General features: G+C 61.4%; 3 protein-coding genes across 13 annotated transcripts in view; 1 reads left to right on the top strand and 2 right to left on the bottom strand.

Annotated features, from left to right (window-relative positions):
• Positions 1-9,590, bottom strand: part of CHD5 (chromodomain helicase DNA binding protein 5) — a 36,388-nt gene extending 26,798 nt beyond the window's left edge. For 2 of the 8 annotated variants that reach the window (XM_080563799.1, XM_080563798.1), the window contains exons 1-6: positions 9,405-9,587; positions 7,428-7,558; positions 3,507-3,686; positions 2,274-2,392; positions 1,496-1,734; positions 413-537 (exon numbers count right to left, since the gene is read on the bottom strand). In XM_080563799.1, the coding sequence (XP_080419925.1) occupies positions 413-537; positions 1,496-1,734; positions 2,274-2,392; positions 3,507-3,686; positions 7,428-7,558; positions 9,405-9,468 (858 nt within the window). In that variant the 5' untranslated portion in view covers positions 9,469-9,587. Of the gene's footprint in view, positions 1-412; positions 538-1,495; positions 1,735-2,273; positions 2,393-3,506; positions 3,687-7,427; positions 7,559-9,404 lie in introns of all 8 variants that reach the window. The other 6 variants (XM_080563804.1, XM_080563802.1, XM_080563803.1 and 3 more) reach the window with 5 other exon arrangements.
• A 31-nt stretch (positions 9,591-9,621) lies between these two features.
• On the bottom strand, positions 9,622-24,364 carry RPL22 (ribosomal protein L22). Of its 3 annotated transcripts, XM_080563855.1 has the most exons (7): positions 24,119-24,364; positions 23,954-24,042; positions 23,185-23,354; positions 22,398-22,615; positions 12,148-12,252; positions 11,246-11,370; positions 9,622-9,795 (listed from the first exon to the last, which is right to left on the bottom strand). In XM_080563855.1, exons 1-7 carry the CDS (start codon positions 24,347-24,349, stop codon positions 9,651-9,653), a joined length of 1,083 nt encoding a protein of 360 aa, XP_080419981.1. In that variant the 5' UTR covers positions 24,350-24,364; the 3' UTR covers positions 9,622-9,650. The 3 variants fall into 3 exon arrangements, with proteins under 3 accessions (XP_080419981.1, XP_080419980.1, XP_080419979.1); XM_080563853.1 differs by lacking the exons at positions 9,622-9,795; positions 11,246-11,370; positions 12,148-12,252 and adding an exon at positions 18,851-21,471; XM_080563854.1 differs by lacking the exons at positions 22,398-22,615; positions 23,185-23,354; positions 23,954-24,042; positions 24,119-24,364 and adding an exon at positions 12,617-12,751.
• Positions 13,602-20,056, top strand: RNF207 (ring finger protein 207). 2 transcript variants are annotated; one of them, XM_080563831.1, is made up of 17 exons: positions 13,602-13,860; positions 13,985-14,117; positions 14,205-14,349; positions 14,414-14,495; positions 14,568-14,643; positions 14,720-14,845; positions 14,966-15,012; positions 15,200-15,272; positions 15,394-15,462; positions 15,570-15,638; positions 15,729-15,850; positions 17,396-17,585; positions 17,674-17,859; positions 17,936-17,987; positions 18,060-18,177; positions 18,264-18,341; positions 18,657-20,056. In XM_080563831.1, the coding sequence occupies exons 1-17, from the start codon at positions 13,670-13,672 to the stop codon at positions 18,832-18,834; spliced, it is 1,935 nt and encodes a 644-aa protein (XP_080419957.1). In that variant the 5' UTR covers positions 13,602-13,669; the 3' UTR covers positions 18,835-20,056. The 2 variants fall into 2 exon arrangements, with proteins under 2 accessions (XP_080419957.1, XP_080419956.1); XM_080563830.1 differs by having other exon boundaries at positions 17,936-18,177.
• Positions 24,365-24,367: the final 3 nt, after the last annotated feature.

The following is a 24,367-nucleotide window of genomic DNA, read 5'->3' on the forward strand; positions in this document are numbered from 1 at the left end:
AACAAGTGCTGAACAGAGACGGGCAAGGAAGAGGGGCATGAGCAAGGCTGGAATGTTTCTTTCCAGCAGCCTTCCCCCAGGCTAACCACAGCCATCCCTCAAACAAAGGCGACTTGCCACCTCCCTCAGATGGGACACCCTGCCACTCTGAGGGGCAGTGAGGGAAGGATGCACCATGCGAGGCTGGAGAACACAGCCAGAACAGAGATCTGTGATCCTCATCATCTCTAGGGGGTGACTGGCACTGCAAGAGGGATACGCCAGCTGGCAGGAACAGGGGAAACCTGCTGGAGGAGCATGCACTCCCCTGCACAAGGGAGGTTTCTAGGGGAGGGGGGGTTTGTCCCGGCATTTCCCTGCCGCACCCTCTTGCACCCAAAGCCCTGCCCAGAAAAAAGGAGCACACACTTACAGAGGAGCCCTTTTTCCTTTTGCTGGGGATTCCTCCAAACCGGAATTTCAAGCCTGCCATCTTTTTCCCCTTCCCCTTTTTCTTCCCATCTTTGGAGCCCTTGATTTTCTTCCGCACACCTGGACCTGGAGAAATGAAAGACTCGTTTGGCACTCTACAAACAGCTGTCCCCAGAACCACCTCCCACCCCAATCCCAGAATTTACATGAATGATGAGAAAGTACTGGGGACCCCAAGGAGCAGGGAAGTGGCCAGCACTGTCCCAGGAGTCCTCTGGGGCAAACGGCTGCTAGCCCATACCCAGGGCTTGGGAAGAATCAGAGGGACAGCCTGTCATGGGAGGAATGCATCTGTCCTGCAATGCAGGAGAGGGACTGCAGCCTGCGGACCACCACAGGGCTGAGAGTATTCACAAAAAGTGTTAGAGGTCTGCAAAACAGGGAGAAAAGAGGCCCCTCTGCCAGGACAGCCAAGGAGACACAGCCTGCAGGAACGCTGCACTGAGGACGAAGCGCGAGGAGGCTGCTGCAAGCTGCACTCTTGGTCAACTGCCAGCTCCAAGCTACTTGTTGAAAACCTCTCGGGGCATCAGGCATTGATGCCTGCATAACTGAAACAGCAACGTTCCTGAAGAGAAACATGGTGCAAACAAAGGGATATCTCTCCTTTTCTCACCACCGTCCAGCTTCTACAGCAATTCACACAGCCCTTTCCAAACAATGGGAAAGAAGCTTGAATTCACTGTCAGAAACAGGAAAACACTTTCAGCCCTTTTAATACAAATATGACTATTTCCATAGGAGCTATTGCAGATTTATATGTTTGGCTCACTCCTTGCCAGTGTGCTTTGAAGACAGTTGCCTTCTACCCAAATGCCAGGAGATTAAACCCTTCATTTATGCCCGTATCAGAGACACAGCACCCAGCTCAACTGCCAAGCAGTGCACGTTCCTGTGGCCAGGCCATACCCAACCTGCCAACACACTCAGCAGCTAGCTCTGCGTACCCAGCAGGTCGACCTCATCATGTACACCGCGGGTGAGAGCAGTGTCTCCACTCAGCCCAGCCACGCTTGGCACCTACCCTTGCCCTCCTTGGTTTTAGCTTTCCTGATGACAGCGGGCAAGGCAGACTGCTGAGGGCTGGCAGCCAGCGGTGGAGCAACAGTGACGGTCTCCACTGCTGCAGCGACGGCTGCCGCGGCTGCAGCCGCTGAGCTGCCCTTGAACGGGTTGTTGGCGCTGAACTCTCGCCACTTGGCACCAAGCACAGTCATCATCTTGGACATGGGGATCTTGGGGTTCTTCTTGGCGATCAGAGGCCTGCAGGGTGGGGCAGAGGGAAAACCACAAGTTAACAGAAGTGCACATTTGCTTCTGCTCGTCACGTGCTGCAGGAAGGTTCTTCTGCCCCTGGAATCCATCGGTGGCATGTGAGTCGTGGCTGCAGGTTGCTCTGGACCACTGGTACTTGCTCCACTGGAAAGGCAGCAGAAACCAGAACTTTCTTAAAGAGGAAATACATAACAGAGCACGCTCAAATGTCCCAGAAATACCTGTTGTGTTTTGAACAGCTCATAGTACAAGCAAAAATTGCTATTGTTATTCATTTATTCTACGGCAACTTTTCAAATAAACAAACAAAAAAAATACGGAATTGTGGAGAGTGTGAGGAGAGAGAAACACTTCAGCTGTTTCTCCTGCAATTACAATGCAGTCCTGAAGACCATTTCTAGTCATGGAGGGAGAAGCAGCAAGGAGCTTGTGATGCAGAATTTACTTCACAACTTCACCCTCTTAGCTGAGCCATGTCCAAATCTCAACCACTACCCAAGACCCCATCCAGACCTACAGTGTAATACCTGAGAAACTGGCTGAAAGCCTTGTAATTAGTCAGAGTATGGTAATCTTCTTCTGAGAAAATGTAATCTACATCATCGAGGCCCCATTCTTCCATCAGCTGGGCTGAGCTCTTGGGCTCCTGTAGATTTACAAAGAGACATAATTAATGTAAATGACTGTGGCTTTGCAGATGAGCAGTGCAAGTCTAGGTCTGTCGTATCCTCCATGTCAAATGCTCTTCCTAGTCAGCGACACACAGGGATTTGTTTCTGTAATTTTTTTTTAAAAGCATGCACAAGTGCTTAATAAATTAATGCTTCACAGAATTCCGAGAAGCGAATTAATGTGGCACCATCCAAATGTTCCCCATTCCATGCAATACAATGCAAAGCCTTAGCAGGTTTCATGTCTCCAAGAAACATTAATTTCTCCCTGTACCTAACATAAATAACAAGGGAATACAACCCTTCATCTGCCAGTAAAAATGCCAGGCTGTGCTTGAGAGCCCTTGATGAGAGTCCATCACAGGCTGGGTTGCTGCTGGAATTGCATATGCTCCATGGTTTAAAAAACGAAAAACTACCTCAACATCAGCACCGTTAAGGCTGCACATTTAGATAACTTCGTAGTTTTCCATTGTTCTCCTTGTTTCTGCTCTAAGTCAATTATATTTTGAAATCTCAAATTCCCTCAGACACGGTTCACCTCTGCCCCAGCCACACTGAGCCACGTGCTGCAGCACGCTGCCTTCCCCACGCAGCCTGGAGCGCACTGCAGTGAGACCGCTCCGCATCCTAAAAGATCCAGTCACAAAAAAATACAGGTGAGGGTTTACAAAAGCCATCTCCCTGACCAAGCCCAAGACAAGCCTCTCATGAAATCCCCAGGCCACCTTCTCTAACGACAAGCCGCTTGTCAGAAGACCCAAGCTAACCAACAGGCCCCCGGCCTCAGCCCACTGCCAACAGACGAAGCACGCTGGCTGAACCGCCACCAAAGGCATCGTGAGGCATTCTGAGTGAGCATCAACACGTGGCTAAGTCAGTCAGCCTGCAGGGGAGTGCTTCGGTTGTGCGGCTGTGCCTTAAACTAAGGTAACTTGTTCAAGAGTGCAAGGTGAATGACCAGGAAACACAGCTCAGCTCTCAGCAGTGACTCGCTGAAGGAGGTAAAGTGCTGGGATCTCAGGGGTCTGGCCTCACCCTGAGATCTCATGTTCTAGCACCGGCTCAGGATAAACAACTCCTGGGTACCTTCAGGCCTCCATCCTCATTGTCATCGTCCTCTTCGTCCTTCTTTTTCCGTTTTGTTTTTTTCTCCTTCTTTTCCTTCAGTTTTTTCTTTTTCTTTTTGTTGGGAGAATAGTCACTTCCTTCACTCTCAGATTTCTCCTCAATCTCCTCTTCGTTGTCTGATATTTCGTCATTGCTCCCCTAAAACAGAAAGTGACAGTGGAGAAAAATCAGCGCCTGCCCTCCCTCAGCCACAGCCATGCAAACGGGTGCCGGTTCCACCTCCGTACTCTTAAGCTCTCCTCTGGAAGTGCCCAGGCCCTGCGACAGCACAACGTTCAGGTACCACTCTGATGTGTGGTGGTGTACACAGAAAGCCAGGACACGGCAAGTCAAGTAAATGAATGCATACGTTAAAAATGGCTGTATAGTAAACCAAAGAGCAACTCCACCAAAAGATCCTAAATTTTCACACGGGATACTTAGGAAACTTTTCTGATTGCTGTAACTCAGGATAGCATGTGATGTTCTGTCTCACGTTTGCTTATGGTTTTACACAAGCACAGCAACATTTTTCTACCACAGTGTGAACAGTTAAGAAACTAAAGGAAAGGAAGAGATCATCCCTTTGGTCATGTGCAAGTCCTCCAGCTCACCAGAACGACGTTGACCAGGCAATAGAGACGGGCAGCCACATGAAACCTCCCGTCTTGGCCACGCACGGCTTCAGCAGCGAGGCGAAGCACGTCAGAGGCCTGGGCCCCGCGGGGTGGCTGACGGACGCAGCCTGCTCCCCTCCGGCAGCAGGGACCAGGCTGACACGGCCCCACCAGGTGTGGCAGAGCCAGAGCGTGGGGACTGGAATTTGGGTTCCATTCTGGGACAGCGACCTGCTGCACAGCTCTGACGGCACACCCATCGCCACCCTAACCAACGCCGCCGCCCGCCGGGCGGCACACGAAGGTGGCACCCCTCCTTCCCACCTGCCAGACCTGCGGCCCTCACGGCTGCGGGCCCGGCGGCAGAGCCCTCTTCTGCCTCGGGCAGCAGCACTCCGCTCCGCGGGGAGCCGCCCCGCCAGGAGCAAGGGGCACGGCGGGGGCCCAGCGGGCAGCCCCCAGCCCCACAGCCCCAGCCGTTGCCCCGCGGGCCCGGCCGCTCTGCCCGAGCCGTGCCTGGCTCCAGAGGCCCAGCCCGGCCCAAAGGCAGCGCTGCTCGAGCGCCGCGCTGGCACCTCGCGGCTCGCCTGGCACCGCAGCCACGCGGGCGGCCGGTTATTTAAATACACAGCATCGACTGCTCCTGCTGCAGAGGTTCAGCTTTGCTCGGCGGCCATTACTGATTGCTGGTCCTCCTTGCTTCGGAAAAAAACGAGCTTTTCCTTTAGCAGTGTTATAAACAGTTATAATTTAGCACTGAATAATTGGTTGCCATGGTAACTGCTGCAGTACAGGTTGAGATTCCCTCTCCCCGCTTTCTTGTCTGACAAGGACCTTCATCTACATATGCTGAGGTTCAAGCTGCAGCCTGGTTATTTTATGCGGATTTTTCTGGGGGTTTGCAGCATCAGTTCTAGCACCAGAGCTTCAGCAAGCATTGCCACAACACCTGAATGCGTTACAACGAGCCCACGCCAACAAACCCCCATAAAGGTGCAACGCGGCACCACGCCTGCCACACGCTCTAATGACAAAAACACGGGGAACCAGGGTGGCAGTCAGTCGTGGCTTCAGCACTGGCATCGTGTCACAGGTTTGCACCTCGTTCCCACCTCCCTCTTCCTTTAACAGGGGGAAAGAACCTCCTCCTACCCCACAAAACTTTAGACGAGGTGTTTAGGAGGAGAAAGCCCAGCTCAAGGGTCCCCTTCCTTTTACCTCCTCGCCCCAAAACGCAGCCTTGGCGCTGGTACGAAATCCAGCTCAGTGCCTACTGACAGCTACGGTGCTAGCTCCTCGCTGGCTCCGAGAGAAGACAGAACAACCTCCAGCAGGCAGAACCAAGTCTCATTAACACTGCCCATACAAGGCATTAATTAAAAAAGAAAACGCACTCGACATTCATCCCATTATCCTCTCCCCACCCCCAGTAAGGAAGCAGGCAGACCCGGCACAGGCTGCACATGTTGCTGCCATGGCCTCAGGCAGGCTGACGCTAACAGAGAACTGCCAGAAGTGAAAATACCACAGGTTTGTATTTTATTTTTCCCCCAACTGAAAAGCAGCACAGGAAAAATGTGTCCCATGACGAAGAACGCACAGGAAGCAAGGCGGCCTGAGCCAGCTTTGTGTGGTATCTGCAGAAGGAGATCATCATCTCCATGGCCACGAAGGAGGGGAAAAAGCTTCCTCTGGGCTCTGACTTCTGCTCAAAGCCTGCCAGGTAACACAGCGCAGGACCAAACCATTTATTTTTTTAAATGCACACCTCACTCCCGTCACTAGCAAAAGCACTTTAATGTGCAACTTCATCCAGCCAATCCGTTTTCACAGGACCCACAGGGAGCGGCAGCGATGACTGGAAGAGAACAGCATCATCGGTCCCCTGCGAGGCAACGCGAAGGGGACGCAGCCTGCCCTTCTGAGAGCACGCAGGAGCCGCAGGGACGGTGACAGCCCTGCCCAGGGCGTGACGGCCACCCAGCCATCAAACGGGACACGAAGGAGAGTCCCAGGTTAGAAGTGGGCGAGGGGAAGGATGATTCAGGTAATGTGAGACCCGAAGACATGATGCCTTGTCTTTGTTTTCACACAAAAGGCCCCAAAATCCTTCCACACGCTAAACCCTGAGAAGCCTCTACCCGGTCTTCCTTGCAGAACGCCCTGGTCCGGTGCAGCCCACACCGTCGTCCGCAGAAACCTCCGGCCCTGCACTGGCCACGCGTCCAACGCGTTGGTTTGCCCAGACAAGGCACCGGCACAGCTCGTGGCAGCAGGACTTACCGTCTGCCACCAGGGACAACTGCAGGGAGGTGCTGCACTGCAGCGCTGGCAGGACGACGAGCAGGCAGATGGGGATGTCACCATCACACATCACAACATCAGCGCCACAGCCCCAGCGGGAGCCTGGGCACCCTGGTGCGAGGGAGAGAGGGCAGAGGGCCAGCACTGCCTGCCGTGTCCATGTGGCATACGGCAAACCCCAAGAGCACCAACACAAGACCCGTTTTCCAGTGTAACACCTGCCTGCACGCTTCCTGGAGGCTCTACCTCTGCCGTCTCAGCGCTGAGAACCCCAGGAGGCAGCAACCTCATCCTCGCAGCTCTCCTCGTCTGCGAGGTCTAATCGTCAGCTCACCATCCAACGTGTGACAGGCAGGACATGGGAGTGAGCACAGGGAGATCAAGATTACGTGCACACAGCTCGCACAACGAAGGACTGTCAGTAATAATTACGGCATGCGTTTCCAGCATTAAAGGAAACACACTAAAAGGAACAGATTCTCAAAATGCCAGCAACCAGAAAGAGGAACACTTAGAGCGCAGATGGATGCCCTCTCCTCATCTTTCATTACATCACTGTCATATCAGTGCCATATTTGATGGCACAGCCTGTATTCCTGGCACGGCACAGCAGGGTACAGACATACTGGAGAAGTGCTAAAACTCAACCATCCTGCAAGTGGTCAGCGGGAGAGAAGAGGAGCTGCCTGGCACCGCAGGAACACGAACCTCACAGACTGGGAATTGTCCCAGCACTTTGCCACCTTTGGTTACTATTTCCTGCACATCGTAAGTTTCCCTACCATTCATTTCTTTCTTTGGACAAAACAATAAAAAATCTCCACCCTTCCAGGACCAAAAATGTACAGCTAAGCAGAGGCAGCAAGCACCACAACAGAGCATCAGAGCTGGACAAGAACTGCTCAAGCCCTGACCCTCAGTCATCTCCCAGAGGCCTAGCAGGAACCCACCAGCCTCATTTTTGAGCATGCAGTGTTACCTCTTTCTTCCTCCTCTTGATTTTGGCAGCCTTGCTGTCTTTCAGCTTCTTGGATTTCTTTTTTTTCTGCACAGCAACTTGCTCTTCTGGGAAAAACTCATCCAGTCCTTCCAGGACCCCATCATCTTCTTCTGAGGACAAAAGGGACAGCTTACTGGGATGGATGTCACAGACACATAGGACACAGCACTCAGGTGTGCTCTCCCTGGGCACCCAGCAGCCACTCCACCGCCGCCCCTTCAAGAAGAGCCTTGACAGACCCCTGCCCAGGAGTGCCTGCACCACCACTTCTCATTTCCCGTTTCCCATGCACATTCTTGCACAAACTGGTACCAGCGTTTCTGATCATCTGCATTTTGCTCTCTGCTGACACAGGCGCATCAGGATGCTAATGTGCTGCCTGGTCTTATTGATTTGGATCTAGGTAATTAGGAAGCATTAGGCTTTTATCTTTTACCCTTTAGATTTCCCAGCAGAGCCCATTAAAATCGATCCAACCACGGCGAACGAGGAAGCAGCAGGCCTGGCGTGGAAGATGGGTGCCACGGCTTGTAGGAGGCTGGTCTGCCATGGCTCTGAGCTGGGGAAGCACCACGCGCACTTGAGCTCCAACTCACATGCCTGCCTTCCTTGCCATCGGCACCTCCCCAGCGTCGACACTTACCAGTGAGTCCCGGCTCCTCATGGAACCTCTGCATTTCTTTGAGATCCGCTTCAGTATTTTTCCCTTCTTTAATTTCTGAACTTACACAGCAATAGCGCCCCAGACTCATTAGCCAGGACAGGTTCCTTGTCCGGGTCAAACCACCAGCCCTGGTCTGGCCAAGGCACGCTCCTGAGCTCCGTGGATGCCCTCAGGTGCAGGGGGAGCTGGGCAGCACCCGGAGGCCACCCCACCACCCCCGGGACCTCCTGCGGGCACAGCGCAGCCCCCAGCCTGCTGGAGGGGGTCTGGGAGAGCCCCGCAGCAGAGCTGGACTCTGCCCACAGCTGGGCTCAGAAAGACGACACAGAGCATCTTCCAGGGGAGCAGGGAGCACGTGAGGAAGGACTAACACAATGCAGTCACGACCGGGCAGACCCAGGCCTCCTGCAAGAGCTGCTCCAAAAGAAAACCAGCGCAACTTTGGGGTCTTCAGGCTGGAGACGCAGCCTCATGCTCCAGCCGGCGCCAGAGGCACCCTGACAATCGGTGCTTCGGCTGGGCTGCTTAGTATCAGCGGTGGTTACAAACAAATACGCCCCAAGGAGCATGGAGAAAACCTCATTTTGCACCTCCAGGCCTCCCCACCTCCTCTTCCAGACACCATCTTGCACAGCCCGGCACTCCCAGCACCAGCACCACAGGAGATGGACCCCGGCCTCCCCCGGGGGGATGCAGGGCTCCTCGCCGCCCGCTGCCCTTCGAGCACCCCCGGGGCCAGGACCCAAAATTCACAGCTCTGGGGATGGCAGCCTGCGAGCGCGCTGCTCCGGGGGCACCGACGGCCGGCTTGGTGCTTGTGGGGGGCAGCAGAGGGGATGGGGGGGAGATGGGGCTGAAGGATGGAAGGGAAACGGGGGCTGAAGGAAGGAGGGGAGATGGGGCTGGGAGGGGGAGATGGGGCTGGGAGGGGGAGATGGGGCTGAAGGAGGGGGAGATGGGGCTGAAGGAGGGGGAGATGGGGCTGAAGGAGGGGAGACGGGGGCTGGAGATCCACGACCCGGGCCGTGCCGGGGGTCCCGCCGCGCCCTGCAGGACCGGCTGCCCGCGGTGTCGCGGGGCTCCGTCCCGACGGACGGCTCCGTCCCGACAGACAGACGGCTCCGCTCCGTTACCGGGTCCCGGCGCGGGGGTGCTGCCCCCCCCCCCCCCCCCCAACAGGTGCCGCTCCCGGCCGCAGCCCCGGCAGTGACCCCCCCCCCTCCAGCCCCCCCCCCGCAGCCCCCCCGCCCCCGCGGGGCACCGTGCCCGGCCGCGCCCCCCCCGCCCCGTACCCGAGACGTCCTCGTCGTTGTCCGCCTCCTCCGGCAGCTCCTCGCCCGCCGCCGGCCCCCGCATGCCGGCAGCGGCCGGGCGAGCCCCGGGAGCGGCCCCTCCGCGCCAAGATGGCGGCCGCGCCCCGCCCGCGCCGCGCCCGCCCCGCCCCGAACAGGCAGCGCCGAGAGATTTTTTTGTTTTGTTTTTTTTTTCCCCCACAATTTATTCAGGAAAATGTACAAAACGCTCCCGGGGCCGCGCGGTTAGTCCTCCTCCTCCTCCTCCTCCTCGTCCTGGTTGATCTGGAAGTACCGCAGTTCATAGCTCTCCTTGCTGTTGGCGACCACGCGCAGCCAGTCGCGCAGGTTGTTCTTCTTCAGGTACTTCTTGGTCAGGTACTTGAGGTACCTGCGGGGACACCGACACGGCACGGGGCACACGTGGGGCCGCGCCGGCACCCCCGGGCCCCGCGACAACCGCCCGCCCTCGCCCCGCGGCGAGGAACGGGGCTGGAGCAGGGAACGGGGCTGGAGCAGGTCGCTGCCCTCACCGGGCATCGCCGCGCTGCCCGCACAGCACCGAGGAGCCCCATCCGCCGCACGCCCCCACCCCAGGCCGGTTGCTGTCGGACCCCTCCGTGGCTCTGACGGCCACAAATCCCCGCTTCCCGCGGGAAGGAGGCTCCCCTGCAGCACGAAGGGCTCCCAGCGCACCCAGAGCAATCCCAGCCACTCTGGGGCAGCCGCCCTGGGCAGCAGCCAGCGCCGCGCTGCCGGCTGCCTCCCCCGGGCAGGAGCCCCCCTGCCCCACCGGGCTGGGAGCGCCTCCCCACTTCGCCCTCCAAGGGCGAGGTGGCTGCCGCACGCCGGGCACGAGGGGCCACCCGTGTGGCCATTCCAGCAGAGAAAAGCAGCAGCTCAACAAGCAGAGCACCTCCGTGCGCACAGGCACCATCCGTCCCCTGCTCCCTGCACTTCTCTCAGCAGCTCCTGGGATGCGCTGGGCACCGCACCGACACAGAAGCCGCTCGGGTGCGGCACTGACGCTTTTAGAGCGGGACAAGCCAGCAGCACAGCAGCTGTCCTTACACACAGTTCTCTTTCCACTATTTCAGACCTCCAGCTTCCTCGCTTGCTACCTCCACCACAGCAAAAATCAAGTTTATCAAAGCCAAATAAAGGGCAGAAACATCAGGCAGTCACAAGAACTAGGCGGACGCCCAGCAGCACGAGGGTAAGGCCGTGGCGGTGGAACAGCTTGGTTGTGCATCAACCCCCGAGCTCCACGCTCGTCTTGGAGCTGGGCATCCCGCACGGCCAGCCTCCTGAGCAGGCATTTCAACCACGTATCCGCCTTAAAAATCATTCAGAAACAGTCACTGTGCCCAATCTCACACAGTGCTTAAGAGAGTCAACGGGCGTTGGTGCACCTTACACACCAGGACACCTCTTTGCTACTTAAAGTGTTTCCTCACACCCTCCTGTTTTACAGAAGAGGTTTGGATCTTGCAGCCCTGGAAACTGGCACTAACGACACCGTCCTTAGAAACTTACGTTCACTGAGCACTGCAACCTGAGGGAAACGAAGCACCTCCTCATGACACACACCCACAGCACTGCGTGGGGAAAGCTCATGCGGAGGAGCTCAATTCGGTCACGAGCAAAGGACCTGAAGCCATCGTTAACCGAAGACCAAATAAAGAGCAGAGACTCCCCAGCACAACGTTCACAACACCCTCCTGCCGTGACTTCCCACAGGCTCGGAGCTCGCCACAGCCAGCAGCCTCCCAGCCGCCTTGCGGCAGCACGGCAGGGAAGCCAGCCGTCCTGCGCCTCGCGGGACGCCCCCGTGTCCTCACCTCTTTGAGAAAGGAACCTCTGAAGTAACAGTGATCTTGCTCTTGCTCCTCTCGATAGTCACTACGCCCCCGCCCAGGTTACCGGCCTTCCCATTCACCTTGATCCTCTCCTGCAGGAACTGCTCCTGAAAGAGTGGAAAGGGACGGCTTAGACAGGGCCGTCTGCAGCTTGTTTGCATTCGGCATTCCGACATTTTGGTTAGAACTGAGAAGAGACAAAATTACCATGTGTCAACAAAAAGCAAGGAAAAGCCCTTTTCCTGCAGGCTGGGAGGCTTTGATGCTGCTCACAGCCGATCCGATCCCACCAGCTCACGCTGGCCCATTCACACCTTTACAAAGGTGATTTCCCCAAGTCTGAATGGACTACACAATTCAAGACTTGCTACTTTCTGAACTGAGTTAGTGCCAACGAAATGACAAGATGCTTTCCAACTTCTCTGGGACTTGACGATCTTTGTAGGTCCCTTCCAACAGCACTACTCTAATTCCCATTCCCAAAGGACGTCTTTGCCACAAGCTCTTGTCTCAAATCCGTGCTCGTGCCTGAACACAGCTTGAGGCAGTTTGACTGCAGGCACTCATCAGACGATGCTGAAGTTTACTGCTCTCCTCCCATACTGTTTATCAACGCTTAATAGAAAGCTGATTCCTTAGGGAACGCATACTAAACACCGTTCAACGGACAGAAAGATGCACACACTTTAGGTGCGAATCGTTTAACAATGATAAACCTAAGATAGCCTCCACGCAGCCTCCGTTTGCCCTTAGGGTGTTTCCTGGGGGCGCAAACTGCCCGGGAGGCGCTTCCTGCGGGGGCAGAGAGGGAGGGCAGCAGCGCCGCAGGCCCCCAGCAGCCGCCCAGAGCCGCCCGCCCCGTGCAGCGGGGGCCCGGCACTCACGAAGTTGGCAGCGTCCATGATGCCGTCCTCCACGGGGTGCGTGCAGTCCAGCGTGAACTTCAGCACCTGCTTCTTTTTTTTGCCACCTTTCGCTGCCGGCTTCTTCTGCGGCACAGGGAGAGAGAGCACACCGTCAGGGGGGGCGGGGGCGAACAAAGGGGGGCGGCCGGGACCGGGCCGGGGACCGGGGCAGGCAGAAGGGCCGGGACCGGGAGCGGGGCAGGCGGAGGCGGGGGCGGGGGGGCCGGGCCGCGCTCGGGCCGGGGCCGGGGCCGCTCCCCGGGGAGCAACGGGGGGGGCCGGGGCCTCCCGCCCCGTGCTCGGCGCCCCGGGGAGGCCTCGGCCGAGCCCGGGCCGGGCAGCAGGCGCGGTCCCGGTCGGCGCCGGGCCCGAGCGTGGCGGTGCCGGTGCCGGCGGGGCGGGGGCCGGCGGGGGGGCGGCGGGCGGGCGGGGGCCCGGCGGAGCTCACCACGGGCGCCATGGCGGCTCCAGCGAGGGGCAGAAAGGGAGCGCCGCGCCGCGCGCATGCGCGGAAGGGGCCTCGGGCGGGCAGGGCGCATGCGCCGTCCGCGGCACCGCCTGCGCCCACGCCGCCGCCGGGCCGCGCGCAAGCGGCGGGGAGGGGCGCGCAGTGCGCAGGGAGCCCCGCGGAGCGCCGAGAGCATCGATGGCGGCCGGCCGCGCCGCGGCGGGCAGTGCTGCCTGGGGGCGGGGCTGGGGGGCGGGGCTAGGGGCGGGCGGGGGCGGGGCCTGCGGGCGGGGGGCGGGGCCCAGTTCCCGCCGGCGCGCCCCTTTCCCCGAGCGCGGCGCCGGTGCCGCCGGCGGAGGTGGGCTGCACCGGGACCAGGCACGGGGCGGGGCAGCCGGTTACGGGGACACCCCGCCGTCAGCGGGACACCCGCACCGGGGAACGCCCCGCCACGAGGAGCATCCCAGGGCGGGGTCACCGCGCCTTCCCCGGGGACACCGCACCGGGGGGGGCACCCCATTGCGGGGGACACCTCGCCACGGGGACACGACACCACGGGGACACCCCATCACAGGGGACACATCACCGCGGGGACACACCACTGCGAGGGACACCCCGTCACGAGGGACACCTCACCGCGGGGACACCCTCTCCTGGGGGACACCACCACGGAGGACACCCCGTCACTGGGGACACCCTATTACGGGGGACACCTCACCACGGGGGACACTGTGTCACGGAGAACGCCCCACCACGGGGGACATCCCATTACGGGGGACACCCTGTCCTGGGGACACCCCGTCTCGGGGGCGCCCCGCCTGTGTGGGGCTGGGGGGCTCCTGCCCCGGGACAGCCCCGCGCGGGGTGCGCAGCCCCCCGGGAGGCCCCTTCCCCGCGCACGCCCGGTGCCGGCCCCCCCGCGCCGGGGGGCGGCCGCCGCAGGCAGCTCGCGCCCTAAAAATAGCCGTCCCGGGGACGTGCCTCCCGGGCCGCGCTGGGGCCGGGGCCGGGGCCGGGGCCGGGGCCGGGGCCGCCCCGCTCGGCGCCCCGCGGATGGCCGGCGGCATCTTCTCCCCGCTGGGGAGCTGCTCGGAGCTGGAGAAGGGCGCCTGGCACCCGCTGGTGTGCCTGCTGTGCCACGAGCCCTTCCAGCACCCCTGCCTGCTCGACTGCTACCACAACTTCTGCGCCAGCTGCCTGCGCGGCCGCGCCGCCGACGGCCGCCTGCGCTGCCCCCTCTGCGGGTAAGGCGCGGGGACGCGGACGCGCGTGGGCGCCCCCGAGCCCGGGACTCCGGGCCGCGGCCCCGGCCCCGCACGGGGCCCCGCCAAAGGGCTGGGGCTGAGCCCCCCCGGCCCCGTCCCGCAGGCACCCCTCGGTGGTGAGGGGGGGCACGGGGCTGCCCCCCGTGGACCGGCTCCTGCAGTTCCTCGTGGACAGCTCGGCCGACGGCGAGGAGGACGTGCAGTGCGCCAACTGCGACCGGCGCTGCGCCAAGGCGGTGAGGGCGGGCGGGCGGGGCGCCAGCACCCTGTGGGACCCCCGCCGCGCCCCCCACCACCACCACCACCCCGCTGTGCCCGCGCAGGATCTGGACGCCATGTGCTTCTGCAACACCTGCAGCCAGCCCCTCTGCGCCCCGTGCCGCGAGGAGACGCACCGCGCCAAGGTCTTCGCCCGCCACGAGATCGTTTCCCTCTCCAAGCGCACCAAGGACATCCACAAGAAGTGCCGTGAGTACTGACCGCGCCGTGCCGCGCCGCGCCACCGCGGGCGTGACACCCCTGTCCCTTGCAGCGCTGCACGAGGAGCCCTACATCATGTTCTCCACCGAGAAGAAGTCCATGCTCTGCATCAACTGCTTCAGGGACATGCAGGGGTAAGTGTCCCCGCGTCCTCGTGTCCCTGCGTCCCCGCCCCGGCCGTGCCCTCACACCCACCCCTGCCACAGGGAGAGCCGGGCGCACTGCATCGACATCGAGACGGCGTACGTGCAGGGCTGCGAGAAGCTGGACCAGGCGGTGATGGTAGGAGGGCGTGGGGGCGCGGGGCCGAGGCACGGAGGCAGCAGCAGTGCCACAGCCACCGCGCCACCCTGGCCAGGCGGTGAAGGAGCTGCAGACGTCGACGCGCGAGGCCATCGTCCTCCTCAAGGCCATGATCGAGGAGGTGCGCAACAGCGCCAGCCAGGAGGAGACGGCCATCAACGCCCTCTTCAGCGGCATGCAGGTGGGGGACCCGGCGGGGCAGCGCACCCCTCCCTGCGCCCACGGGTGCCCACGCAGCCCCTTGGCGCAGTGCCGAGGTGCGGCGGAGCTGCGGGACGTGCGGCATCCTTGCCGTTTGCAGGAGCAGCTCTCCGAGAGAAAGAAGGCGCTCCTGAAAGCTGTGCAGAGGTGAGGGGCCACGGCTGCATCTCTGCGGACGTGGGGGTCTTGCAGCACCCGCTGGCACGGGTCCTCCCAAGCCGTCATGGTGGGAGCTGCTGGCACCCACGGGTGCTCCAGTGGGTGCCTCCCTCCTCGGGTGCCTGGGGCCGGGCAGCTCGCCCACAGCCGGTGCCCTTCGCCTGCTCTGCCGCAGCCAGCACGAGGAGAAGGAGAAGGCGTTCAAGGAGCAGCTCGCCCACCTCGCCTCCCTGCTGCCCACCCTGCAGGTAGAGCCCCTGCCAGGCAGGGACGTCACGCGCCTGCCAACCCCCGGCTCTGGGAAACGGCTTTCCCAGAAGCCAGGCAGGGGCCCCGGGGAGGTGGCAGCAGTGACACCCCCGCGCACAGGTCCACCTGGTGATCTGCTCGGCCTTCCTGAGCTCCGCCAACAAAGCCGAGTTCCTGGACCTGGGCTACGTGAGTAGCACCGGCACCGTGGGGCAGCCGGTGCACCCTGACATGGTGCTGGGCCCCCGGGCCGCGTGCCGGGCACCCCCGAGCCCTGCCCCGCCGCTGCCTTTCAGCAACTGATGGAGAGGCTGCAGAGGATCGTGAAGCTGCCCCACCGCCTGCGGCCGGCCCAGACCAGCAAGGTAGAGCCCGCGGCTGAGCCTCTGCCCGCCGTCCCCGCGGGCAGCCCCGGCCCCCGCCCCAGCCCCACTTGCCCCCATCTCGCCCCACAGATCAACACCGAGTACCGGGCGGAGTTCGCCCGCTGCCTGGAGCCCCTGCTGATGCTCACCCCTCGCCGCTCCGTGGTGGGCAGCGCCGGTGGCATCGGGCCTGGCATCGCCGGCACAAACATGTGAGGTGCTGGGGTGCCCCCCGGGAGGGGCGGGCGGGCGGCGAGCACCCCTGGAGGCCGCTGCGATGAGCACAGCTGCGGGGGGCTGCAAGCAGGGGGGGCAGAGCCCCGCTGGCTTCGCCCTGCACCGGCACCCCCGGCAGCCAGCGCAGCCCCCAGCCCGCTCCGGCTCCAGCCTGCGCCCAGCTCCGCATCCCGCTTGCCCCCCCACTGCACACCCACCGCGCACGCTGCTGCGCACCCCCCTGCCTCTTGCCGTGCACCGTGCCACGCGTCCCTTCTGCGTCCCGCCGGGCACCCCAGCACGTGCACCCTGCCATGCCAGACTTGCCCCCCTTGCTGCCCTTGAGCCTGTCACCTTGGAGGTGGCCCGGGGACAGCACCGAACACAGCTGTGCTGATGAACGACAGGCACGGGGGCTTCAAGTGACAGTTCTGGGAAGCAGGGCAGGCGGGCAGGGCTGGCAGCGGGCACCCAGGCGAGTCTGCACCCTGCTCCCCAGCGCAGCCCCAGCCCCCAGATGCACCGAGGGCGCTGCTGTGCCCCGGGCGGTGCCGTGCCAACGCCAGCTCCCGCTCACCGCACACCCAGCTCTGCCACGGCCCCGCAGCCTCTTGGCCCACCACTATTTTTATCAGAATTTCAGAGAAGTGCCCGGCAGTTCCTCGCCTGGGATATATTTAGGCCCATTGATGTCACAGCGGCGCGGGCCCTGCCAGGCACTCCCGGCCGCTCGCCCCGCAGAGAGGACAAACAGGCGCTGCCGCCCCATGGGGACCGCTCCTCGCGCCCCGCCGGGCTCCGCAGCTCGGGGCAGCTGAGCACCGGGGCCCTGGCACGGCACGGCGGGGCTGTGGGGCCGCACAGCGGGATAGCGGAGCTGCACGGCGGCACTGCGGTGTTGCAGCGCTGCACGGTAGGATTGCGGGGCCGCACGGTGGGGCAGCTGAGCCTGGGGAGGTGGTGGCAGCAGGTAGGGGTGTGGGACCAGGGAGAAGCGGGCAGGGGGCAGAGGCTGCAACCTCCTGGGGCTCTGCCCTGCGGGAACCAGCCCCGCTTCCGTCACCGGAGCGGCTGCTGGCCCCGGAGCTGACCCAGACTCGGCTGGAGGTGTGCGGAGCGGGGCAGGTCCTTTCCTGTACAAACCTGGCCGTGCCAAGCCCAGCTCCTGCCTCCTTCGTGCCAGGGCTGAGCTCGTGGAGCTGTGTACACCGGGATGCCGGGCCGAGCAGGGCAGCGAGCACCGGCTCAGGGCTCACTGTGAAAACCTGGATTTTGGGGCAGTGCAACGCGCTTCCAGCTAACCCGGGCACCCGAGCGCAGGAAAGCATTTGGGGAGCTTTGGTGGCTCCTTTCCCAGGGGCTGACACATCCCCAGCCCTGGGCACCGCGATCCTGGGGCTCAGGGCAGCCCCGGGGAGCTCCGGCTGTGTGGGGCTGAGGGGAGAGCCGGGGTCCGGGGGTGGCAGGGCTGAGCCGGTGTCGCCCCCCGGGCACCTCCCCCTGCCACCACCTGCACCGCAGCGCTGTCGCCCTCCGCGCAGGATCCCCGTCGGCCAGTCCTCCAAGACCCTCATCGTGCCCGGCTGCCCCCCCAGCGGCGATAAGATGTCCACGGGCTCCATGGTGCGGAAGCCGACGCTGCACCGGTACATCAGCACCAAGGTCCTGCTGGCCGAGGGGCGCGAGACGCCCTTCGCCGAGCACTGCCGCAACTACGAGAACACCTACCGGGTAGGGGCGCGGGACGGCACGGGGGGCGTGGGGACAGCCCCCTCCCTCGCTGCCTGTTGCTGCTGCCCTCTGCCCCCGCCCCGCGCAGATGCTGCAGACGGAGATCCAGGGCCTGAAGGACCAGGTGCAGGAGCTGCACCGCGACCTCACCAAGCACCACTCCCTCATCCGGACGGAGATCATGAGCGAGATCCTGCAGAAGTCGCTGCAGATGGACGTGCAGATCGCGGCCCACTACTCCTCGGTGGAGATGATGCGCAGCGTGTTTGAGGAGGTACGGCCCGACGGGCGCTCCCCCACCCCGGGTGCCACCCGCCCGCACCACTGCCAGCTCCTGCTCCCCGTTGCAGGTCTGGGAGGAGACGTACCAGAGGGTGGCGAACGAGCAGGAGATCTACGAAGGTACGTCCGATGCCCGCCCGGCAGGCACAGCCGCCCCGGGAGCCGCGGCCACAGCCCGCTCTCGCCCCCCAGCCCAGCTCCACGACCTGCTGCAGCTGCGGCAGGAGAACAGCTGCCTGACCACCATCACCAAGCAGATCGCGCCCTACGTCCGCTCCATCGCCAAGGTGAAGGAGCGGCTGGAGCCCAGGTGAGCAGCGCGGGTGCTTTCGGTGCCGGGGGCCCGGCCCCTGTCGCCCTCCCCGCGTGCCGCACCCAGCCCTGGTCCCGCCGCAGGCTGCAGGAGCCCCGGGAGCCCAAGGACGAGCACACGCAGACGCTGCTCAGGATCGACAACAGCGAGGCAGCACAAAGGTAGGTGAGGTGACAGCTGTGGTCTCGGTGCAGCCACCTGGGCACGCCGTGCCCTGCCCCACAGCAGCCCTCAGCCCCTGCGGGACCCCAGCGAGGCCACGTCCCGGCAGCAGGGTGGCTTTGGCACCACCAGCAGTGCCCTGTGCCTCTCTTAAACCTCCCAAACACAAGGGAGGGATGAGAAGCACTTCCAGGAGCCCTGGGAGCCCTTGCGTGCCCTCCAAGCGATGTTTAGAGGTGCCTCTAAAGGGCTCAGAAGGGATTAGAGCTTGGGAAAGAGCAGCTTAACCCAGCGGGCACGGCCGCCTGCCCTAGGGACGGCTCACCCGGCGGCAAGGAGAGCAGGGAGCGGGCCCTGGGGAGCCGAGGGGGCGGCCGCACGCCCGCCCTCACCCCCGAGGACCCGCTCCTGAAGAACGAGGAGCGCTGCCGCAGCAAGCAGAGAAGCGGGACCGAGAGCACCGCTCGGGACGACCCCGGGGCTTCGAGCTGAACACCGAGAGCCAAATGCTCCGCGCTCGCCATCGGCATTAACCAGCGGCAGCGTGTTAAGCAAGGAGCGTGCACACGGTAACGGCCAGGCTGCATGTGAGAGATCTGCTCTTCGGAGATACAGACTTGTGTCAAAAACACCTGGGTTCAGCCTATTTTAGTCTTTGTGTTAGCAGTGGTTATGGTTTTCCTTGAAGTACATTCAGACACGTGGCTTTCACCCAGCTTTCTTCCCCTGGCTTTAGTGGTGAACGCAGCAGCTCGGTCACACAAGCACCGCACTGTTCATACGACATGGGAATTTGCACTGGGGGGCTTAAAACCCGGGCTGTGGGGGCTTAAAACCCAGGCCGTGGGGGCTTCCTGCTCCCCAGCAAGCGGTGGAGCTGCACCAGAGCACGGCGGAGCTCCATCCCCTTGCCCCACGGGGCACGTACACGCGACGCACCTGGTAACGCGGGGATGCCTTGGTCACACCGCTGGGCAGACGTGGGTCCTCGGTGCAGCAAACCAGGTCCCCAGCACGTCTTCCCCTGCCTGAGGTCCTACAGCTTGTGCAGCACTTCCATTATTAAAGAGAGCAATTTGAGAGTAAAACTTTCTGTTGTTAATGCCCATCAAACCCAAGTGATAATAGTTTCTGTGCCGAAGTACACTTGTGCAAGTTCACACACAAAAAAATAGTTAAAAAAAATTAACTTGGCTGAGATTCTCTTCTGAGGTATGTTGGCAGTAACAGCAAAGGCTTACGTTTCTGTGGGAAGTGCATCGCAGGCACCTCTACTGCAAAGTCTGAACACGAGCTCACAAATAACTACACAGAGAAATCAACGCTCCCTGGTTGTTATATTTTCATGTTTGCTCTTTTCCTCCAAGCTAAAAACAGTAAAAGACAACTTATCAGTGAATGCTTTAAGCCAATATTCAGTGCAGAAAATACTCTGTAATATAAAGCATAACCTAGAGAAGAAAGGATTCCACATAGGTTAAGCAAGTAGAGACTAAGAATTTGCCCCTATTTCTCTGGCTATGCAGTTCCACAAGTTACCGAAAGTCACGATCATACTTCAATGTAACACTGAAGCGTACTGAAAACCCTTTGGGAGGTATAAAATTAAGAATTCCAGCTTTGATGTTGTCACCATCACCTCAAGAGATCCCAAATAACCAGACAGAAGTTGGCAACGTTTTTTTTTTCTTTTTTTAATAAAAAAATCACAAAAGCAATTTCCACCAGTGCCCTCTTTCCTGAGCTGAATCACAGTATCTTCAAGGAATACTGCAAGCCCGAAGCGTGTACTGACAAGCAACTCATTTCCATTTCAGCAAGGAAGAATTATGTAAAACCCAAGAAAACGGTGAACCTCTTTGGTATATAACAACAGAATAAATCATACCACAAAGCCTGAATAGGAACCATTTCCAAAATGGTAATGTTTAAAATAGCATTAGCTAGCCGAACCTTTTGTTTAGAGAATTTCCCTAGAAGCTTCTCCTGCTCACACCAACATCCCAGATTCCCTCCAACACCAGGCAAGGATCTGAAGCGCTAAAGCTCTTTGCAAGCTTGCCAGCTGCAGTCCTTCTCCTGACTCTCCAACCCCAAGCCCTGGGATCTCTGCGGGACAGAGCTGGCCAGCGAAGACGCCTGGCAGGGCAGGAAGCAGCGTGATTTGGAAGCAGGTCTCAGAAGAGCGCTGTCTGCGTGGACAGAACAGACTTGGGAAAGCAGCAGCCGGGCGGTGGCTCCTGAAGGCAGGGCAGTACCCGAGGGCCCCGAGACCCAGCTCTTCTGCTGCATGGCTTGGAGGCGCCAGCAATTCGCGGGTGCCAGGAGCGGCTGCAGAGGCTCCCTGTTAACGCAGCGGCCGGGGGAAACCTGATTTGCAGCACGCCGACAGCTTTCCAGCCAGCCGACGTCCCGCAGACCCGAGCGTCTGACGAGCCCAGAGAGAGGCCTGCTCCTGCAAGCTGTCCAAGCACCGGCCTGGGGCTTGCAGGACCAGGCCTCCAGAGATTAAAGCTGTGCTGTCTGGCTTGTAAGGTCAAAAAGCTTTAAAAGACAGCTGCACCATAGGAACAGCATTCCCACCAGCACGTTTCCAGCGCAGGGGCGGAAGGGCAAAGCTCATTCTCCAGAAGAACCAGTCCAAATGAGTTTCAGTACAATTCAGCTGCTTTAGGCGGGAGGATCGTTTCTCGGTAGGATTGCTATAGGCTAAGTTATCCAGAGGATCCCTGAATGTGCGACGAAGGACTCTTATCTCAAGGAGGATGAACGTGCTTCTGATCTCCTAGTTACCTGGAAGGCTGCCAGGCCCTGCAGCCCTCAGCGAGCTTCTAGTGGACAGCCAGGAAATGGGAACAGGCTGCTTGGCGCCAGCACTATGCATAGTTCCTCGACCTACAGCGTCCGGAGCTGGAGGTTTTCTCCACCAGCCCAGTTTTGCCGGCGTTACAGTTCCACTTTGACTCCTTTAATAAAAGGGAGACCTGACGGCACCTTCTTTTTGTATTCCAGATACTCCTCCCCAAAAAAGTGAATGAGCGTGATCTCCTCTTCCTCTATCCGCTCCCTGAAGAACCGCCAGGACGCTAGCGTGTAGCCAACCACGCAGATGGGATTGCAGAGCAACACCTGCCAACAGACACCGGCGGTTAACGCCCTGGCAGCTCCGGCACCTCCCCGGCTCCCCCAGAAATTATGCTGCCCTCCGCCCCCGGTACTGAAGTCAGCTTTCACGGTCAAAAGAAATTTCAGATGTAAGGTCTAAAAGCTCTGCAACAAAACAAGAAATCCCCAGAACTCGTGGAGAATTGCGTTCCCCGGTGGAATTAGTGCTTGGAAGGAGGCAGACTGCAGGCGCCTGCCTGCCCCTGCCACCCCAGCTGGGAGCCGAGCACCAGCTCTGGGCTCACGCCCGTAGGCGGCCAGGCTGCTCTGCATGCAGAATTCGTGGTTTCTCTCTAAAGAAATATAAAAAATGCCAACAACCAGTCAACCACGAGAAGAGCAGAACGGAGGTAGCACTGAGTTACAGCTTCGCCACGGCCAGCCTCGAGTTCACCTTTTGGTTACCTGCCCAGGGCCTCGGGCACTCTGAAAGCAAGTTTTGGTTACCAGTCCTGCACAGTACTGGCGTTTGGTAAGAGTGAGGCCGAGTCTGGCTGCTCAGTGGAAGACGTTCTGGCAGCAAAAATGAAAGGAGACTCTGGACACACCCTGGAAGCTCTGAGGTCCTGTGGCTAGCAGTGGGTCACGCCACGAGCCCCTGCAAGCATCCCAGCTCATGCCCAGGCTCCACTGCCTCTGCTCGTCTCACAGAGACGGTTAAGGGGAGGTCTCCCCAGCCAGCACGCGGGGCAGGCGCTCACAGGCCAGCAGTTTCGTGACTCCCAGCTACGAGAGTGCTGGTGGAAAGCAGACCGTGTCACCACCCACACCCGGGGCTCCGCAGCTGACAGCCCGAGGTTTCTATCGCATACAGGGCTGGGGCAAGAAATAAGAATGAAGAAATAAGCAGGTTATAAGGGGAAAGCAGCCGAGGGCGTTGCATACAGTACCTGTGTTCCAATGCTCCAGTAAAACCATCCCACGTAAGACGGGTGCCGGAACCACCCATACACCCCGCTTGTCACCAAAGTGTGAGTGTCCGATTTCTCATTCTGAACAATATGGTTGAAGTTGGAGCCAGCGGTGAGCATGGCGGCTTTCCTCAGACAGTCCCCAACGATCACCATCAGTAACCCCACAGTACTCAGCCAGGTGATCTGCTTCATTTCTGCAAGTGAAGCAGCACCAGTCACAACAGCTCCGAGCAGGTCACCGCGCTGCAGGCAGGGCGAGGAGCCGGGGAAGGGCGAGCGAGGGCCTCGTGTGCTCCCGAGCCCGCGGGGCAGCGGCTGGACCAACACCAGGGCTGGGGGCGCTGGGGCTTTCCCCGTCGCAAAGCAAGGCGACAAATAAAACACGGGTTTTGCTCAGCGTGCTATCGCTGCGCAACAAAAAGAGCATCAGGTCTTTGCTCCCTAAAAGGATCAAACAGGAGCATCAAAGCCTTCAGGGCGGGTCGCTCTAAAGGGAACCAGGCACGGAGGGAGCGCCCGGCTTTACGGCGTAAGGCTGAGAGAAAGCAAAGCGGTGCCGGCGGGCTGGGGCCTCACACAAACCCTGGTTGTCCATTACGCCACCAGCAGCCCTTGCTGTGGGGAAGGAGAATGCTCCCCCCTCACCAAAAAAACGCAGATTTGTAGAACTGCGACAGCTTTTACCGGCGTCGTTCGTTCCTAAGCCGCAGGAACACACCCGAGGGTGGCTCAGCTCCTCCCCCGGCTGCACGGCGGGGCTGACCTGGCACGAGGAGCTTCTCGAGGGTGAACTCGACCCAGGAGGAGAGCGCGGCCAGGTTGTACTCGAAGCTGTGGTTGAGCAGGAAGGAGTCGAGCGAGAGGCTGCGCGGGTTGTTGATGGCGGTCACCAGGTACTCCGAGTAGTGGAACAGCGACAGCGAGCACATGTACCTGCGGGGCGGGCAGGGCAGGGCCGGCACCGGGCTGTCCGCACGGCACGAGGTCCCGGTGGGGCGCCGCCGCACCCTGACCGCCCGGGGCCCGTCCCGGTGCCAACCCGTCCCACCCTGGTGCACATCCCGGTGCCGTGCCACCCCGTCCTGGTGCCCATTCCATCCCGGTGCCAGTCCCTCCCCATCCCGGTGCCTGGTCCCGGTGCCGGCCCACCCCAGTGCCCATTCCCGGTGCCCAACCCGGTACCCGTCCCGGTGCCTGTCCAACCCCGCCCGGTGCCTGCCCCAGGGCCCATCCCGGTGCCGTGCTGCCCCGTCCCAGTTCTGTCCCACCCCCGTGCCCGTTCCGTCCCGCTGCCATCCCAGTACCCACCCCCGTGCCCGTTCCCGGTGCCCATCCCCAGTCCCGGTGCCCGTCTGGTACCCACCCCCGTGCCTGTTCCCGGTGCCGTCCCGCCCCGTCCCGGTGCCCGTTCCCGGTGCCGTCCCACCCCCGTGCCCGTGCCCGCCCCCGGTGCGCGTTCCCGGTGCCTGTGCCCGTGCCCGCCCCCGGTGCCCGTTCCCGGTGCCCGTTCCCGTTCCCGGTGCCGCCCTTACCACCCGAAGTGCCTCCATGCGGAGCGCCCGGCGCTCAGCAGCAGCCCGCAGCCGAAGGCGAAGCCCAGGAAGCCGGCGCGCACGGCGATCTGCAAGCAGAGCGCAGGGAGGGCGCTGCCCCCGGTGCCCCCCCCGCCGCCCCCCTCCCGGTGCCCCGGCGCCCACCTTGTACAGCGGCCGCGGGTAGAGCAGCAGCAGCGCCCCGTTAACGGCCGCCACGTGCAGGGCGAGCGCCAGGCGGCCGCGGAGGCCGGGCGCGGCGAGCAGGGCGGGCGGGGAGCCCAGCGCCAGCGGCAGCGCCGCCACCGAGGCGCCGAGCAGGAAGGCGGCCAGGCTGGCGCGCGCCTCCCGGCCCAGCCGCCCGCGCCGCCACCGCCCCGCCGCCGCCGCCGCCATCTTGGCGGCACGCCCCGC

Source organism: Anser brachyrhynchus (genome assembly GCF_964034855.1).
Source record: "Anser brachyrhynchus genome assembly, chromosome: 21".
Lineage (NCBI taxonomy): Eukaryota > Metazoa > Chordata > Aves > Anseriformes > Anatidae > Anser > Anser brachyrhynchus.

What these genes read in the sequence shown, in the direction of transcription:
- RNF207 (XM_080563830.1), top strand. Translation starts at nt 13,670, where the DNA reads ATGGCCGGCGGCATCTTCTCCCCGCTGGGGAGCTGCTCGGAGCTGGAG. An exon ending in GGCATCGCCGGCACAAACAT is followed by an intron (nt 15,851 to 17,395) that starts GTGAGGTGCTGG and finishes CCCTCCGCGCAG; the next exon opens with GATCCCCGTCGGCCAGTCCT. An exon ending in TGCGCAGCGTGTTTGAGGAG is followed by an intron (nt 17,860 to 17,935) that starts GTACGGCCCGAC and finishes TCCCCGTTGCAG; the next exon opens with GTCTGGGAGGAGACGTACCA.
- RPL22 (XM_080563855.1), bottom strand. Translation starts at nt 24,349, where the DNA reads ATGGCGGCGGCGGCGGCGGGGCGGTGGCGGCGCGGGCGGCTGGGCCGG. An exon ending in CGAGAAGCTCCTCGTGCCAG is followed by an intron (nt 22,616 to 23,184) that starts GTCAGCCCCGCC and finishes CTTCACTTGCAG; the next exon opens with AAATGAAGCAGATCACCTGG. An exon ending in GAGGTTCCTTTCTCAAAGAG is followed by an intron (nt 9,796 to 11,245) that starts GTGAGGACACGG and finishes GTGTCCCCGCAG; the next exon opens with GTACCTCAAGTACCTGACCA.